The sequence below is a fragment of the Anabrus simplex genome, chromosome 7 (genome assembly GCF_040414725.1).
Source record: "Anabrus simplex isolate iqAnaSimp1 chromosome 7, ASM4041472v1, whole genome shotgun sequence".
NCBI classification, from domain to species: domain Eukaryota; kingdom Metazoa; phylum Arthropoda; class Insecta; order Orthoptera; family Tettigoniidae; genus Anabrus; species Anabrus simplex.
This window is the reverse complement of record NC_090271.1, coordinates 146,400,269-146,417,899: the sequence shown is the minus strand read 5'-3', so window position 1 is coordinate 146,417,899 and position 17,631 is coordinate 146,400,269. Positions and strand designations below refer to the sequence as shown.

The following is a 17,631-nucleotide window of genomic DNA, read 5'->3' as shown; positions in this document are numbered from 1 at the left end:
CCTTTCACCTTTTCCTTTAAATTCTACACGAACAAATTTCCGGTGTAATGGTAATTCCACATAGTCCTCATAATTATACCGCTACAACCAACACCAATCAAAACTGGACTGTGGAGGAGTGGAGCACAGTGCTGTGTACAGATGAATCCAGATTCTGTTGGAGGGCACCAGATGGAAGGGAGAGAGTATGGAGAAGGTCTGGGGAATATTATTCACCCTGTACTTTCTCTGCAAGGACACCGTTCAGTGTAGGCTCTGTGATGATCTGGACTGGGATTACCACTGATCTGCACATGGAGCTTGTGTTCATTGAGAATGGAAGTCTGATAGCCCACTGATACATCGAGGAGATTTTGGTGGATCACTTGGTGCCTTTTGCACCTGTCATCAGCGAGAACTTTATCCTGATGCATGACATTGCTTGCCCATATGTTACTGTTTGTGTACGTGAGTACCTGGATGAAGTCAGAATTGAGAGCATGGTGTGGCCTGCTCGTAGTCCTGACCTGAACCCGATAGAGCATGTCTGAGATTTACTTGGGAGACTGCTTGAGTCTTTCCCCTGACACACTGGCTCAACTTCGGACTGCGCTCCAAGCAGAATGGAAGCTCATACCAAAAGAGAACATTTGAGATTGCATCCTGAGCATGCCTGATCGAATCACAGCCGAAACTGCAGCTAGCGGTGGTACTGAGGCAATGGAAGTGTGTTGAAAATATGTGGACAAATGGGTTGCATACGAAATGGTGCAGAACTCCAGGTTTTAACATTTCCAAATTTGTGTTGGTGGACTGTTGTGATTGTCATGATCAATAATGTTTCTCAACTATTGAACTAAAAGTTTTAAAATGGGATATTTAATTTAAAATGCATTTCCTTATTGTTGTAATGTCATAATTTTTTATTTTTACTAGGTTTCGTATGAACGAACATTAAATTTTGTCTGAAATACATTGTATTTCGCTTCTTTTGCCGGTGAGGGTATAATTTAATTTATTGCACCTACAGGATTCTCATCCCGATTATATCAGCATTCTTTGTGGCACAGAGTAAAATTACAGATACTTATTACTTGATCTGACCTAATGGAATTACATATAAACTAATCTAATTTTTCCTGGGCTTGGGCTTACAAGATATTGTTCCAAAATAGTTTAATATACTGTACATACATTGTTGTATCATAATAGTTATCTTTCAGTGCTAGTCATGAGTTCTTTTTTGAAATATTGTCATGTTTGTCCTGGAATCAAGTGCATTATTTTTTTGAGATGCGCTATTATAGATAACTACATATTCTATAGTAGTGAATTTTGGTGGGCAGATGTTTTAACCTTTTAATTTTAAAATATTACATTAAAGTTTGAATTTGGGTGCAGTACATGGAAATTCAGGAGGGAAAGGAACTCAGGATGAAATTTTTTTGTAAATGAACTTTACTGCATAATTCTTCTTTTGATCTTCTAAACTTACCATTTCTATATTTATCATAAGCTCACTGTATGAAACCATATGTGGATATTGAGATGTTTTAAAATGTAAATATTTTAAGTATTTCTTTTGCACCTTTTCAAGTTGACACAGTATGCATTTTGCACCTAGGGTTTGACACAACGCTCGGGTATTGTAGTTTCAGTCTGATTAAGGTATTGTACAACTTAATATATGTTTTTATGTTTTTAAATAGCTTCATATTTCATATTACTAATCCTATTCTACATGCTTCAGCTACCACCTTCTGTACTTAAGGAGGGAAAGTAAGCTCCTGGTCTAATGATAGTCCGAGGTCTTTCCGTTCTGTTATGGGTCTCAGGTCATCACTCGCTAACGTGTAAGTGAAGAGGGTGGGTGCTTTACTCTGGATGAACGACATGTACACACATTTTGGAATGTTTAGGTATAATTTATTTTCTGTCATCCAGTCCGTTGTGTTATTCAGGTCTAACTGAAGGTGGTCATTGTTGCTAATGGTGAAATGGCTTTAAATACTTTGAAGTCATCAGCATATAGTGGGCAATTAGAATAATTCACTCGATCAGGTAGGTCATTGATAAATTGCAAGAAATATTAACAGGCCCAAATTAGACCCTTGAAGTACTCCTGATTCTACTGGATATTCATTGGAGTGATATATGTTCCATACAACACATTATTTCCTTCCACTCAGGTTGGAACAGAAGAAGCATAATAATGAACGAGTATTGGAAAGGAACAAAGTATGATAATAACGAACAAGAGAACCGTAACTCATTAATTTTATTCAAAGGTGTATCATAATTAATTTTGTCGAAAGCTTTCTCAAAATCCATTAATACAACATCCATCTGATCACTGCTGCCTGGCGCTGTAGATACCGACTGCGTGAAATTAAACAGATTTGTAACATATTAAAATTAAATTGTAAATGAAGATAAGTGGGTGCTTAAGAAGGTCCATGAACCTTAATTACTTAAGGTGGTATCTGACCTGGACCTGTGAATGACTTTGGTTTAAGTTTTTTACCGTTATTTCAACCTCCTTTACAGTAATAGTGCTGATGTATAAATTGTTTGTGTTAGCACATAGATTGCTCAGTCAAACATATCATGCTCTATATACTGTATATATATATATATATATATATATATAATATTATATTTTTGTTACATTCATGGCATAAATTACTCAAATAGGAATGCAGATGAAATACCGTTACTCATGAAGGTCAGTGGGGTATTTATTCAGTTATAACCCAACACCGATTGTAAGCTGACCGCTGCAAAATCGGAAATTTAAAAATATATATGTATGCAGGAGCCTGGGTGGCTCGGGTGCCAGCGCTCTGGCCTCTCACCACTGGGTTCCGTAGTTCAAATCCTGGTCACTCCATGTGAGATTTGTGCTTGACAAAGCGGAGGTGAAACTTTTTTCTCCAAATACTCCATTTTTCCGTTTTATCTTTCATTCCAGCAACACATTCCATTATCATTTCATTTCATCTCTCAGTCATTAATTATTGTCCCAGTGGAGTGCGACAGGCTTCGGCAACCAGCACAATTCCTATATTCTCTGCTAGATGAGGACTTCATCATTCTGTTTCTGACCTGGTCAAGTGACTGAAAACCGGTTGTGGATATGTATATACCTATATGAAACACACAAAGCATAACAAGTAAAGTTTCTGCCATTTAATTGTTTAGTCAGTCATTGTCATCAGATGATTCAGATTCATCACCACTTATTTCTTTGTCACTGTCTTTGTACAGACCATTGTGTTCTGTGCCATCAAGCACATTCAAGATCAAACACTGTTTAAACGCATGACTGATATTTTTCTTGTAATGTTTGGAGACAATGCTAGAATTTTAAAAACCGGGCGAGTTGGCCGTGCGCGTAGAGGCGTGCGGCTGTGAGCTTGCATCCGGGAGATAGTAGGTTCGAATCCCACTATCGGCAGCCCTGAAGATGGTTTTCCGTGGTTTCCCATTTTCACACCAGGAAAATGCTGGGGCTGTACCTTAATTAAGGCCACGGCCGATTCCTTCCAACTCCTAGGCCTTTCCTATCCCATCGTCGCCATAAAACCTATCTGTGTCGGTGCGACGTAAAGCCCCTAGCAAAAAAAAAAAAAATTAAAACATTCTGTTAGTAGAATTGTTAGTGGAGATTCAGCAGTGATAGCATTCCTGAGATGATTACTTAGTAGCCTATTTCCTTTAGTAGAAGAACGTCAACAGATTATTCACGATTCCTGTGAAATATGCCGTTTTACTGGTGTTTTAGGTGCAGTTGATAGTACACTCACAGGATCCAGTCACCTAGAGGCAATAGAGGTGAAATATATCCCAGTAGAAAGGGGTAACTTTCCTATTAATGTTCAAGTGATTAATGATGCTAACCTCAAAATCAGGGAATAATTCCGGCCAGATTCTGTAAATAACAGCATAATATTTAATAACTCCTATATCCAAGCACGGTTTGAAGCAGGGACAAGTTATAAAGGAATCCTAAACAGTGTGGAAAGAATGAGAGAGGTCTGTTAAAGACTGTTTCCCATTCTTAGCTGGGTATTGCGATTCAGAGGTTGAGACAACCTTTTTTGCCAATGCCGCCTTGTTTTACAGTTATATTCAAAGTCACACAAAATCTCATTGGATCGCACTCAAACACCTCTTGGTTCTGCTACTTCCTTCTAGATTTGTATGATTTGTAATTCTCATGACAGTATTAGCTAACATTTCTCAGAAAAAGTTTGAAGAAACACAAGAATTTTAACATGTTAAATTTTTAACTGTGTCAACTAACAACTCGTTAGTATATATTTAACAACTGTTCATGAAACTGGGCCTGAATCTACATAACACAAGATCTTACTTATGGAGGTTTGTGACATTTTTTGGAACTTTTTTTCCTATTGCGTCGATAAAGGATGTTGTCTACTCTATTGGCTGTATTCGTATTTGAATGTCAATATTTCCATTTGTGAATAAAATTACCATTACATGACTGCAATATCATCTTCGCTAACATCACCTTCCGAGCCAGTATCGTCGCATAAAAATATATAAATAAAATTTCATAAGAGCTCCCATTTTCATTGTTATTACTGTTATTATTATTGAACAGTTATTATTTTATATCATTTTCATTATTGTTGTTGTTTTTTGTAATTGCAGTGCACATTTTACATGATCAGTGTAGGGAAAATATAACAGTATTTCAGAAAACTGTAGGCCTACTTATTAATAATCCATCAGACTTTTTTTTTTCATTTGCAAAATATGGTATAATATATAAACAATTTTAAAATCTCCAGTGATAGCTGACGTGAAACAAACAACACTTTTATAAACTGGATGCTCAAACACAAAGAAAAAAGAATCATGCAGATATCTCCTACAGGTACAGAGATATAATCTTTTTCAAATTCTTAGAAATGCCCAGTCCAGAACGTTTGTTAGGGATATTCAGGCCCAGAGCGGAATGGGTTAACTTGTGAACCTATCATTATTGTTGAACCTCTCAGAGATGTTCTGTGGGTTATTAGTAAGGTGATATGTTTTAAAAGGAAGCACAACTGGACAACCATCCTCTACACTAATCAGAGGAAAAATTGGAAGGGGTCCAACACTTATGAAAAATGAAGGTTTCGGGTGAGTTAGCCGTGTGGTTAGGGCCGCACAGCTGTGAACTTGCATCCGGGAGATAAGGGGGTTCTATCCCCACTGTCGGCAGCTCTGAAGATGGTTTTCCATGGTTTCCAATTTTCACACCAGGGGCTGTACCTTAATTAAGGTCATGGCCACCTTCTTCCCACTCCTAGCCCTTTCCTATCCCATCGTCGCCATAAGACCTATCTGTGTTGGTGCGACGTTAAGCCAGTTTAATGAAATGCTTCCTAGGATTAGCTAACCTAATACTGTCGGGGTTTGAAAAGAACAAGAGTTGAGCAAGGGAGGTCGGATAGGTTAGATAAAAGTGGGGAGCCTGGCACAAGTAAGTAGAAGCAATGCCAGAACTCAGCTAAGGGCCCTGTGGTTGCCAACCCACACTCCGAAATTAAGAACTCCTGAAGCCCCTGTTAGTCGCCTCTTATGGTAGGCAGGGGATACCATGGGTGTTACAGGTCATTACAGGAATGATTCTCACCCCAAATGATTTTCTGAGTGAGTGTAGGCCTACCATGCAGTCTGTCATACATTAGCATTCCAAAGTATATTGACAAAGTGTTTTAGCTTTAGAAGGCAGGGGAACATATAAAACAGGTCACATACAACACAAGGGGGAGCAGATTAGTTACAGTGTACCACAGCACAACGGAGTCTCTTGGTTTATACATTGTAGATTGGTCAATAATATATCCACAGTGGTTCAGAAGTCTCATTGATATGTTTCTTTCCCACTGGCATGTTACATTTTTGCAGACTGATCTATAATCGTTAATCTGACAGCATGGAGTGCTGTACTGGATATGGCATGCCTCAAACATTGGCAGGTGTGGAGTGTTGTACTTACACGTATGGCATGTCTGAAGTGCAGATTCTGCATTATGCTACAATCTGCCGTAGGGATTTTGAACTAAATTAATAGAAGATATGGAGATTGGCCTTGGCCTTTTGAATTTTCATGCTTGTCCTCTCCTTTTCTGTTGCACCCTCTTCCAGTGCTGATCTGTCATTGCACGCATCCTATTGTGTGTTCGTGTTCATCTTTATTTTCTCTTTTCCATTACTTATATTGACCCATTGGTTTCCTTTTTTCCTTTTGTGTTCCTAGTCGTTTACTACTTGTATTCATCTCTTTGTCACTGTCATTTCCTGAGAATCTATCAGTATGGCTCCTCAGTTATTGTTGAAGCATGCCCTCCTGATTCATGATAGGCAGCGCTCTTGCTCAAGACTCCAGAAACTGATGTTGTGGATCTCAAGACTCTCGTGAGAATCTCAAAACCATTTCTCCTTTGCTGCGATGTATGCGATATCCTAGTAACTGCGAGTGTAAGCTTGATAGTATATCATCAGCAGTTATTGCATGAAATAATGTTCTCATGTGGAAATATGTGAGCCAGTAAATTTTGTCAAAAGCCTGGAAAAGTACTGCATGTTCAACTGTGAACCCCTTAATACCATTAATAAAAACAGAATGTCAGTATCTTAAACTGTTCATGACTTATTTGAGGTAGACGTCTTTACTGAATAACCCTGTATAATTTGTGAATAACTGTAGAGAGGATGTACACCTACCTGGATACAAGAGGCGTGCATTATTCGAACTTGAGACAGAGAATGATGTGCTTTGCTGCATATGCAACCACCATTACACATGAGTGGAATGTGTAGTCTAAAATGCGTGAGTTTGCTCCAATTCTTTCGACAGGGGTGATGGGCAATGCTCTTGAGATCGATTCTCCTGTGCTGCAAAATGTGCTACTTCCTGGTGCATGTACAACCAGCATTACACGAGTGGAGTGTGTAATCTAAAATGCCCGAGTTTGCTCCACTTCTTTCTGCTGGGGTGATGGGGCAACACTCTTGAGACCAATTCTCCTGTGCTGTGAGCTGTGCAATTTTCCAAGTTTTAAGTGCCGGATCATCCCGGAAGTATTTCTGCCGACGTATTTTACTTCTTTTGAACAAACAACACAGCGGTCTGTGCTATGTGGCATCTCTTCAGAATAACCGACATCCACGACTTACGTTGCATTTCGGACATTGTCTGAAAGTTGTCGCGTACAATTAGACACAATTACACATTGCACCGACATATACCGAAGTACCTAATTATGACGCGAATACTCTATGTCTATAACATTGTAAGGAAGTATTTCCTTCGTCACCAAAATATCGGTAAACATAAGCAGTGGTCATATTAGATTGATTGTGGGGTCTGATAACAATGTACACCTACCTGTCAAAAAGATTGGAGCAAACTCGGGCATTTTAGATTACACATTCCACTCATGCACAATGGTGGTTGCATGTGCAGCAAGACACATCTTGCCCCATCTCAGTTCGAATAGTTCACGCCTCTAGTATCTAGGTAGGTCCACCTACAGTAGCCGTCAGTTTCTGTAGTAGCCTACTCATTCGTGTACTTACTGCTGTATACAATGAATCATTTTGTTATACTGTGTCAAAATAGACCTCAGTAGAAATTAAAGAATGAACGCCGTAGTCACTTGTTGACACGCATTTACGGAATGGAGAAGTCCCGTGGTTGGCTATTCGCATACCGTGCACAAACAACATTCAGCTCCGTTTACCTGTATGCCTACGATACGCTGCTCGCCACACAATGCAGGGACAGTGTTCTTGAGATCTCTTGAAATTTCTTGCGAGAAATCTTGAGACCTTGTCTCAGACTGTCCATCACTACTTGATGACGCTGGGAAACAAACATGAGCTCATTGGGGTCCGAGAAGAAAATGTAGAATAATTGGGACTGATGATAAGACAGAATTTGAAGACATGGAGATTGTCACGTTTTCTCATGTTTGTTTTTGTCTCCTTTTCTGTCCTTGTGTTTATCCTTTTATTGTTCCCACTGTGGCAAACTAGCAAAAGTGACAAACCAGGGAACCTGTAGTTCTGAAGTTTTGGTCTAGATTTTATTATTTATATAATGTCTACCCTCTGACAAAGTCTCACATCTGCAGCTCATTCTGTATGGCTAACTCATAAAGCCAATCATTAAATATAAAAATTGATTTGACATGAGTAATCACAAATTCTTTCAGCTCTCCTAACTTTTTGACAATTTGCATATTCGTTAGTTTGCCAGAGGGGGGACGTTGTGTGTTCCTATTCATGTTCCTATCATTCTGAATATGACTTGGTTTGTCACTTGTTTGTTCCTTCTCATTACTTATAATTCTTAATGAATATTATGCTGCCAATGTCTCATGAAGAGTCCTCTAAAGAAGTAATAACAAGCTCTGCAAGACAGGAACTCTTAGGCTAAAATTACTCCTAAGCACACCAGAAGAAAATTATGAAAAATTACTTTTATTCTTTGATATGGTGTTACATCACCACCTGCTTTAACTACAGCTTTGATTTATTAGGTATTGCTAATCACAGTGATATCAAATTAGATTCAATCCATAACCAACTTTTCTTACAGTGCAGCCAAATTCGGAGGCTCTGTACAGCCCATTCCAAAATGACCCATATTTTCTCAATAACATTAATATCTGGTGAATTAGTGGGCCAGGTGATGTAAAGAACATCATATTGATGCTTGTCAAACCAATCCTGCACAAGGCTATATCAATAGACAGTTGAATTATCATTGAAATAGTGGATCCATACTCCTTAGGCTTGCAAAATTTGGATATATGTCAACATTTTGCACTACTTTCATGCCATTGGATACTGAACAAAGGGTCTAATCTCAACACTTCAAACACCTCCCCAAAACATCACACTTCCAAATCAACCCAGGTTTTGTTTTCTCAAAAAAGTATAAAAATAAATAAATTCTTTTTTAGAATGAAATAACTGCTTGCACTGAATTCATGTTTATCAGATGACATGCTATTTTAGAAGCTGAGGGGTATGCAGCATCTTCCTCCATGGCTAAATGCTTATCATGCTGGCATTTAGTCCAAGGTATAGAGGTTGGTTGCCAAGTTTTACTTCCTCTTTAAACAGTAATCACCACCATCACGACCTTTGGTCCAAGGAGTTCCGGGTTTGACTCGTGGCTGGGTTGGGGTTTTTAATCTCCATTGGTTAATTCTAGCCTGAGGGCTGGGTGTTTGTGTAGTCCTCAACATTAGAATTCACCCTCGCAGATGCACAGGTTGCCTGTAGAATGTCTACTTGAAAGACCTGCACCAGGCCTCTACGGAGGCCATAAATTATTATTATTATTATTATTATTATTAGGGGTATGCAACAAAATATTTTAAGTTATCATGCATAGAAGTTAATTCTTTCTTTGTGTATTTTTCCATGCAGAATTTCTTTATTCTAAAAGCACTTACAAGACTGTATTATCCTTGGATTTAGATTATTACTCCTAGAAGTGTTCTTTTGTTTGTGTAATGCTGTTTATAATTTATTATATTAGGCTAAACAATGCTTCAATAAAAATATTACAACATTGTTCTTGTCCAAACATTTTTGAGCCCTACTGTAAGTCCATATTATGTAGAATTGCCCTTATTTTTTACAGATATCTGACTGTGAACCAGTATTGAACATACTATACAGAGAAGTCATCTGTTCAGCCACGTTGCACAAAAGCAAGTTGTTTTCTCAGCAGAAAGAGAGAGAAATTAGATACAGAAGGATTACAGTAATAGTATGTGTTATCTCCTATAATTTTTACTGTGTATTTGTGATGCATAGTGATCAGGTGTTGTGTAAACTCTTTCTAACAGTATGATACTCTTCCATGGGTCAAATCATCCAGATGTTCTTGTATCATCTTCTACTCTTTTCATTAAAACCCAAGGCAGGTCATCGCCATCTTTATAATCTTCATCCATTATGCTCTATCTGGATTACTAGTCCACCTGGCAGTTGTGGTCATTAAGGAATAAAGTCAGTATGATCTCATGCCGTGGTTGGCTGGAAGTCCCATTGACTGAAAAAAAAAAAATTTCATGATCAGATTGTTGCCTGGTCGGGAAGGAGAGGTGGTGTTGGTATATACTTTGTAGTCACTGGATTGCATGCCAAAATCTTCGCTTAAATTCCAAACCTCTCTGAGTGTTCACATGGAGTTAGGGCATATAATGCTGTTGATGATGATGATGATGATGATGATGATGATGGATGGATGGATGGAGACGTTAAGCCTTGAACAAATCTCTTAATGTTATTTGACAGGACTAGGCAACACCGGGTTTCACTTTCCCCCTGCTTCATCATCGTTATGACCAACAGCAAATCAGACAAAAGAAAAAAGGTGATCACAGATACCAAGGTCACAATCTACATTTGACCAAGAGAAATTGACCAAAACATGCAGAAACGCCCCGAGTAAAAACAGGTAAGAGGTGAAGAACTGACTTGGTACTACGCTCAAACAAAGTAACTAGCAAGAATGCAAATAGAAGGTCATCTCAAGTAGTAGACAGAAATTTATGCTTTTAGGAGCCTCCGTGGCTCAGGCGGCAGCGGGCCGGCCTCTCACCGCTGGGTACCATGGTTCAAATACTGGTCACTCCATGCAATATTTGTGCTGGACAAAGTGGAGGTGGGAGAGGTTTTTCTCAGGGTACTCCAGTTTTCCCTGTCATATTTCATTCCAGCAACACACTCCAATATCATTTCATCTATCATTCATTAATCATTGCCCCAAAGGAGTGCGATAGGCTTCGGCAGCCGGCACAATTCCTATCCTCGCCGCCGGATGGGGGCTTCATTCATTCCATTCCTGACCTGGTCGAATGACTCGAAACAGGCTGTGGATTTTTCAAGTAAGCTAGTTCTTTAGAAAGACAGTACATAAGACAGCATGGAAATAGTTCACAGCTGATAAGACAATATTATTTTAAAATCCGGCTTATACATGGTTCTTACGGAATAAACTCAGTTTAATGTGCTATGGTACCAACGCAAGTTTCTTTTTAAAGGAGTGAAACCCGAAGAGAAATTAATTCATCCTTGAACATACATAAATCTAAATATATATTGGGTGCCATTGTAATCTTTCTATTAAAACAGTAATAACTGATAATGAATAGAGGAAGTTGGGAGCCATTGAAATATATAAATAAATAATTCATAAAACTGCCGGCTGTTGAAACTCATCTTCAGGGTTGTTGCCTTGTGACAAGGAGATCTGAATCACTTGATATCTAGAAAATCATATTGGAAAAGGAGTCCATCTGGTAATTTCCCCACCCATAGAAATTGAACAGAATATATATCTCAATCTCATAAAATTTACTTGGTCTATTGAGCGTCATAAATTAAACCAGTATTTATCTTGAAATTTGAGCATACCTCGTCATAATTCACCATTGAACATATATAACCATATAAACAGAATATTGATATAAAGAATTAATGTCTCTTAATCATGAAGTAACTCTCTCTCAATATCTCTCAATAGTTAGTACTCAGTTTATACCGAAACGCAAAATATTCACACGCAGTCATGACTATTTTTACGAGAATGGACTCCACTACACTGATAGCGTTGATATAGTTTGAAAAGGCCCACACGTTACCTTATGGGTACTGTCTGAGTTATAATATACTCTGTATTTATTTGGGACTAGCGTGGAAACTATTTCTGATTGTTTGTCCCGAATAGACTCAAAAACTACTGGACTGATTTTGCTGAAAATTTCACAATTTGTTCTTATTACTCCTGAGTGTGTTTAGGAAGTGTTTTTTTTATGACGCGTAACTTCATGTAATTAATTTAATTACAAAGCCACGCCGAGATTGGATCAACCTTGATGGACAGATTGTCGCTAGGCAACTTACTCTCTATCACGATAGTCTGATAAGAAATGCTTTATTTAGGAGGATGGGAACATGCTGCCATGTTCTATGAAGTACCTATCTTGCTAAGAGGTTCATGACCATGGCTGTATATAGGAGGATGGAAACATGCCACTATGTGTTATGAAGTACCTTTCTTGTTAGGTGGTCCAGATAATAAATATGGTAATAAGAGTGTTATTGTTTTGCATCCCACTAACTACTTTTGATGGTTTTTGGAGACACCAACATGCCAGAATTTTGTCCTGCAAGAATTCTTTTACGTGCCAGTAAATCTACCGACATGAGGTTAACGTATTGAGCACCTTCAAATATCACCGGACTGAGCCAGGATCGAACTTGCCAAGTTGGAGTCAGAAGGCCAGCCTCTGGACTATCTAAGCCACTCAGCCCGGCACTCCTTTTTAATACATCAGGTCTAACTTTAGGAAACACTGTACCTATTCAAGTTGTGTATAAACTAGTAGGTATAATACAAAAACCTATAACATAAAAACGTATGTGTGTACAATATATTCCACATCTCCTCCCAAACCACTAGAGCAAATTCAACCAAACTTGGTACACTTTATGATTTACAAACTGTGTGGGGATAGGCCACCCCTAGAGTGGGCGGGGGACACGTATGAAAATAATAAAAGATAGTGCCAAAACCATAGTTTTCGGAGTTGCTGAGATGAACAGTGACACTCCGGATATCGTTTAATTCAAAGTTCAACTCCAATCGGAATGGGGATTAGGAGGAGTGAAAAATGAATGTACAAAATGACTGAGATCATTGATGTGTGTAAGTTGGTACACATATGACTTACTGCTTGGAAAAAATACTGCGGGGGTAAGACACCCCTATCAACCCTAGAGGCAGGGATGGAAAGGGGTTAAAATATAATTATAATAGAGAACAACCAATATTATTAACCCTTGAAGCCCGAATTTTTTATTTTTTGAAATGTTCAATTTTTTTTAATAAACATTCTTAAGATAGGGTATTGTTCAAGGAAGATCTATTATTTTGAAGCAAACATGTTTAGTTTCGTAAATATAGGGCTAAATTGGTACGAAATAGGTTTGTGATTAGTTGCAGTAAAAAGCCTGGCCTGGTGGTTTCAAGTACCAGTGCTTCGTACCCATGTGAGGAACATCGCGGGTCTGGGCGTAGCCTGTGAGTTGTACCGCTATATGAGCGGCACCATGGGTCAGCGTTGCCTGTGATTGGTACCCACTATGTGAGGAATACCGGCGCCCGTGACTAGTACACCTAGGTGAGGAACCTTATTGGTTTGCGTTGGCTATGAGTGGCGCCATTGTGTGCGAAACACCATAGGTCTGCGTTCCCTGTACTAAGTACAATACTTGTGAGTAGTACCATCTTGTGTGGAACACTGTGAGTCTTCGCTACTTTTGATTAGTACCCCAACATGACAAATACCGTGGTTCTACTTTACTCGTGACATGTACCATTCTGTGGGGCCTTGGTCGCGGATTTTGCACTCCTGTAGACATCAAGCATCATTGTGCTTTATAAATGGTCCCTTGGTCAGTAATACTATTATTCACAACCTTTTTTTTGTGTCTGATCCACTGTTTTTTTTTTTTTTTTTTTTTTTTTTTGTAGGGTTCATATCCATCCATTCATTCTTCATGACATTTTTTATTTTATTTTGTTCAGTGGATTAATTTGAACTTTTGGTTATTTCATTTCGTACCATTAGGGGTCGATGACCTCGATGTTAGGCCCCTTTAAACAACAAGCATCATCATCGTAAATACAGGGTGTTGCATATATGCAACGCTAGGCGCTTAAGTGTAGTCTGCAAGGTACCAACACATATGTTGTTTTTTTTTTTCGAGAAAATAATGAAAACAAGAGGACAATAAGCGTGGAGAAGATATGAGTTATTGTTGAGTTGATTATTTATTAAGAGACAAAATAAAATATTTATATACAATAAGACATTATTTACAGTACCTATTATATATAGGCCTAGGCCTATATATACAGTAATCAAAATAAATATATTTATTGTAAAATTATATTGAAAACTGACAGGGTATTCAGAGTTCTTCATTTACTGGTGTGATCATTTGCTGTGGGTTTCTCTGAAGACTCGGTGATCTGTATGTCCCTCTGTGTAGAACGGAATGAAGCAACTTATGCAGAGTCCAATGTCACACTTTACACGCACTGCACGGACTACGCTAGATCATTTCTAATATGCACACTGCCTTCTTTTATTGTCTGGGATATAGGTACATCACAAGGTGGTCTCACCCGTCGTACCGTACAACTTCATGTATGCGACCTTCCCCTGCTCCCCTGGGCTCCGTGCCGTAGGATTTGACGTAGTATTGCGCCACTTCCCGCTTGAACTGGAGCTACGCCATTTTAGATCGTGACATGTTGCTGAGATACCAAGCATTTTGCAGGCCGACGTTTAAAATTCAGGAAAAAATTGCCCACCTCCATTTTTTGCTCCTAATCGGCACGTGGAATCTGTTGACGTTCTCGTCCATGAGCTGTGTTCCTCACATAAATGTATTATAAATTCCAAATAGTGCAGGGCGTTCTACCATGATGACTATCTGCCCTGGAAAACCTCTTGATCAGATCTAGTGGGAAGACGGGGTCAACTGTAGAAGAAACATTGGTATAGCCTATAAGGAAGTGATTTGACAACGGATCCGCATAGCGTTGCGAAAATGCAACGCCGGGAATATGTGGACCTCACTCACCCACGAGTTATTACGGTAATTGTAAAAGGAATCGTGCTACATTCAAACTTTGATGAATTTTCTTCCTGGATTTCCTAAAAGAGGTTAATTATTTCTAAATCATAAAATTATGAGGCGAATCTTACCACGTACGGTTTGCCATTGTGATAGCTGGAACACACGGCGAACTTCAAACATACACGTCGTCAACAATCAAGCGGTGACTATTGATTAACCGACTCGTAACAAAGCACAACGATTCCCCTTACCGAATATGCGCGCAATTTTCATTCTTCTACTGGAAAACAACTTCATACATTGAACGAAAAGAGCACCGACGCGCCGTTGAACATATGCAACGCTAGGCGTTAATGGGTTAATGTAGAATCGATAGCTTTCGGGGTCACTGAAATGAATAGTGACACTCAGGTTGTCTAGGTTCAAATTCAGCCCCCATTGGTATGCAGGGTGAGAAGGATTTAAAAAGAAAATGTCCAAAATGACTGAGATTATGGATGTATGCTTGTGTGTTCCAGCATAGTCCTCTCCATGTAAGGACGTACCCTAAGGGTGCAACCTTACCCTTTCTCCCCTGTAATATTAAGGTATTGATTTACAGTTACTTTCTTGCTGTTGGGTCGTTTTCAGTGTCGGTAACCATACAGTTTAGGGACCCTGCTTGCCGATAAGACGTCTTACATTTACCGTTAATCTGGCACGTTGGCAACGTTCAATCACTGTTCTAGCGTGAATTGCGTGTTGCCACCGCATCGCCGTTAAAGTCACTAGTGATACATTTGCGAGGATATTTAAAGCATATTTTCTTTTTCTGTGGGATTGTAAATCTATTTGGCTAATACCAGGTAAGTAGAGTTGTGGCATGTTCGGATAATACATTTATAATCAGGCCCCGATTTACAAATGGGCGGACTGGGCATTTGCCCAGGGCGCCAGTTTTTTAGGGGCGGCGGCTGGCGGATCGAGTAATTGTGGCCAGCGTGAATTACGTCTTAAATTCATTACACTCATATTAATTTTACATTCCACAAATTATTTCAATTATTTTATTAGCCTATATAAAACACTTTGAACTATTCTAACTTTAAAACCGGGCCGATGCCCTTCGATGTTAGGCCCCTTTAAACAACAAGCATCATCATCATAACTTTAAAACCTGAATTTAATCTATATATTTAAATTTTATAAAGGAAATGTGTCTTCTTTCTAAAATTATTTACTTACATACAAAACAACGGCTTTTTAAAGAAAAATAAAAACAGCCCGATTCTTATTTGGCTGTTACCTTTATTTGGCTTGGTTATTTTTTATTATGAAAATTAACTGTATTTGCATAATGTGCTGTTTTAAAACTCATAATCTTGAAAACTGTAATATTTAATTTGTAAACAATTATTTTTTAGAGGAACAGGAAAACGAGCAGGGCGCTAATTACTTGAAATCGGGGCCTGTTTATAACATAGTTTGTGTGAAATGATTAAAGTGCTCAAATACGCCAGTCTCATGTCTAGATCTACCGGTACATGAAATAACTGTTGCGGGACGAAATTTTGGCAGTAGAACTTATAACAGTATTATTTTCAAATCCGCAGTGAACTTGAAAGCTGACCTAATTTCCGTTCACGGAGCTTGGCACATTAGTATTCCTATATGTTTCCTGATAAGCTTGAAGATATAACCAGCCTGCAGGCTGAAAATATGCCCAATAATCTCTCTCCTTACTGGTTACCGGTATTGAAGAGAGAAGGAAATGTTCGCGCAAAAGAAAGGGAAGTCAATGGATGTCTGGAACTTTCGAAAATCACACTGCAAAGACTTATTAAATAAATTGCATCGTTTAACACGCCGCTCTTTTCAAGAATATGGTTATAGTACGCCTACTGTATATCAAAATAAAGACAGATAATTTGAGTGAGAAAGTGTGTTTATTTCCTTAATTCCTCATTGAGCTTGGAAATCGACTTAATTATGAATATCTTGATTTATTTCATCTTATCTTTTATCATTTACTAGGGTAGGGAAACATTCATTATCGGTGTTTACATTGAGGTTAGTTTGTTATGGTTATGTCTGGTGATTTTAATATGTAACCAGGCAGGTTGGCAGCAGTGATCAGCCATTAAAAAAAAAGAGAAAAGAAGAGCATCGGGCAGCGATATTTACTTTCTGGGGTATTTCCAAACTCTGAACACATTATGATTTATTATCTGGAAAAGTTACTGTGATAGTAAGACACTCCCAGCAACCCTAGGGCAGAGGATGAAATACAAAAATAATCGAAAATTACCGATGTTAGTCTCGACTCAATAGTTTTCGGGGTTGCTGAGATGAACTGTGACACTCTGGATGCTATTTAAGTCATAGTTCAGCACCAGTCGGAGTGGAGGTTGAGAAAGGATGAAAAAGATGTCTGAAATGACAAAGATTATGGATGTATGTGTGTATGTTCTAGTATATCTCTTAGCCAAACTTGGTACACATATGACCTATTATCTGAAAAAAAATACTGTCGGGGTAAGACAGCCCTAGCACCTCTAGGTATGGGGTGAGGAGGGTTTGAAATGTAAAAATACTATTTAAAAAAAACTACCAATATCAGTGTTCAAATCTGTTTTGGGGGTTGTTGAGATGAATAGTGACTCTGGATGCCGTTTAAGTCCGAGTTCAGCCTCTGTTGGTATGGGTGTTGAAGAGGTAAAATATATATATCCAAAATGGCTGAGATTATGAATGAATATGCATGTGTGTATCTTCCAGCATAACTCTCAATCAAACTTGATACAAATGACTTACTATCTGGAAAAAAAGTACTATGAGGGTAAGACACCCATAGGGGAGAGTGTGAAGTGTAAAACAAATAAAAAAATTCCTGATATTAGTGTTGAATCCATAGTCAATGGGGTGGGTTGGCAGCCCCGAAGACGGTTTCACACCAGGCAAATGCTGAGGCTGTAC

General features: G+C 38.6%; 1 protein-coding gene across 1 annotated transcript in view; it reads left to right on the top strand.

Annotated features, from left to right (window-relative positions):
- The window catches only part of TAF1B (TATA box-binding protein-associated factor RNA polymerase I subunit B), a 193,794-nt gene extending 183,889 nt beyond the window's left edge, over nucleotides 1–9,905 (top strand). The window contains exon 11 of the mRNA XM_067151370.2: nucleotides 9,659–9,905. Coding sequence (XP_067007471.1) covers nucleotides 9,659–9,683 — 25 coding nt within the window. The 3' untranslated portion in view covers nucleotides 9,684–9,905. The remainder of the gene's footprint in view (nucleotides 1–9,658) is intronic.
- Nucleotides 9,906–17,631: the final 7,726 nt, after the last annotated feature.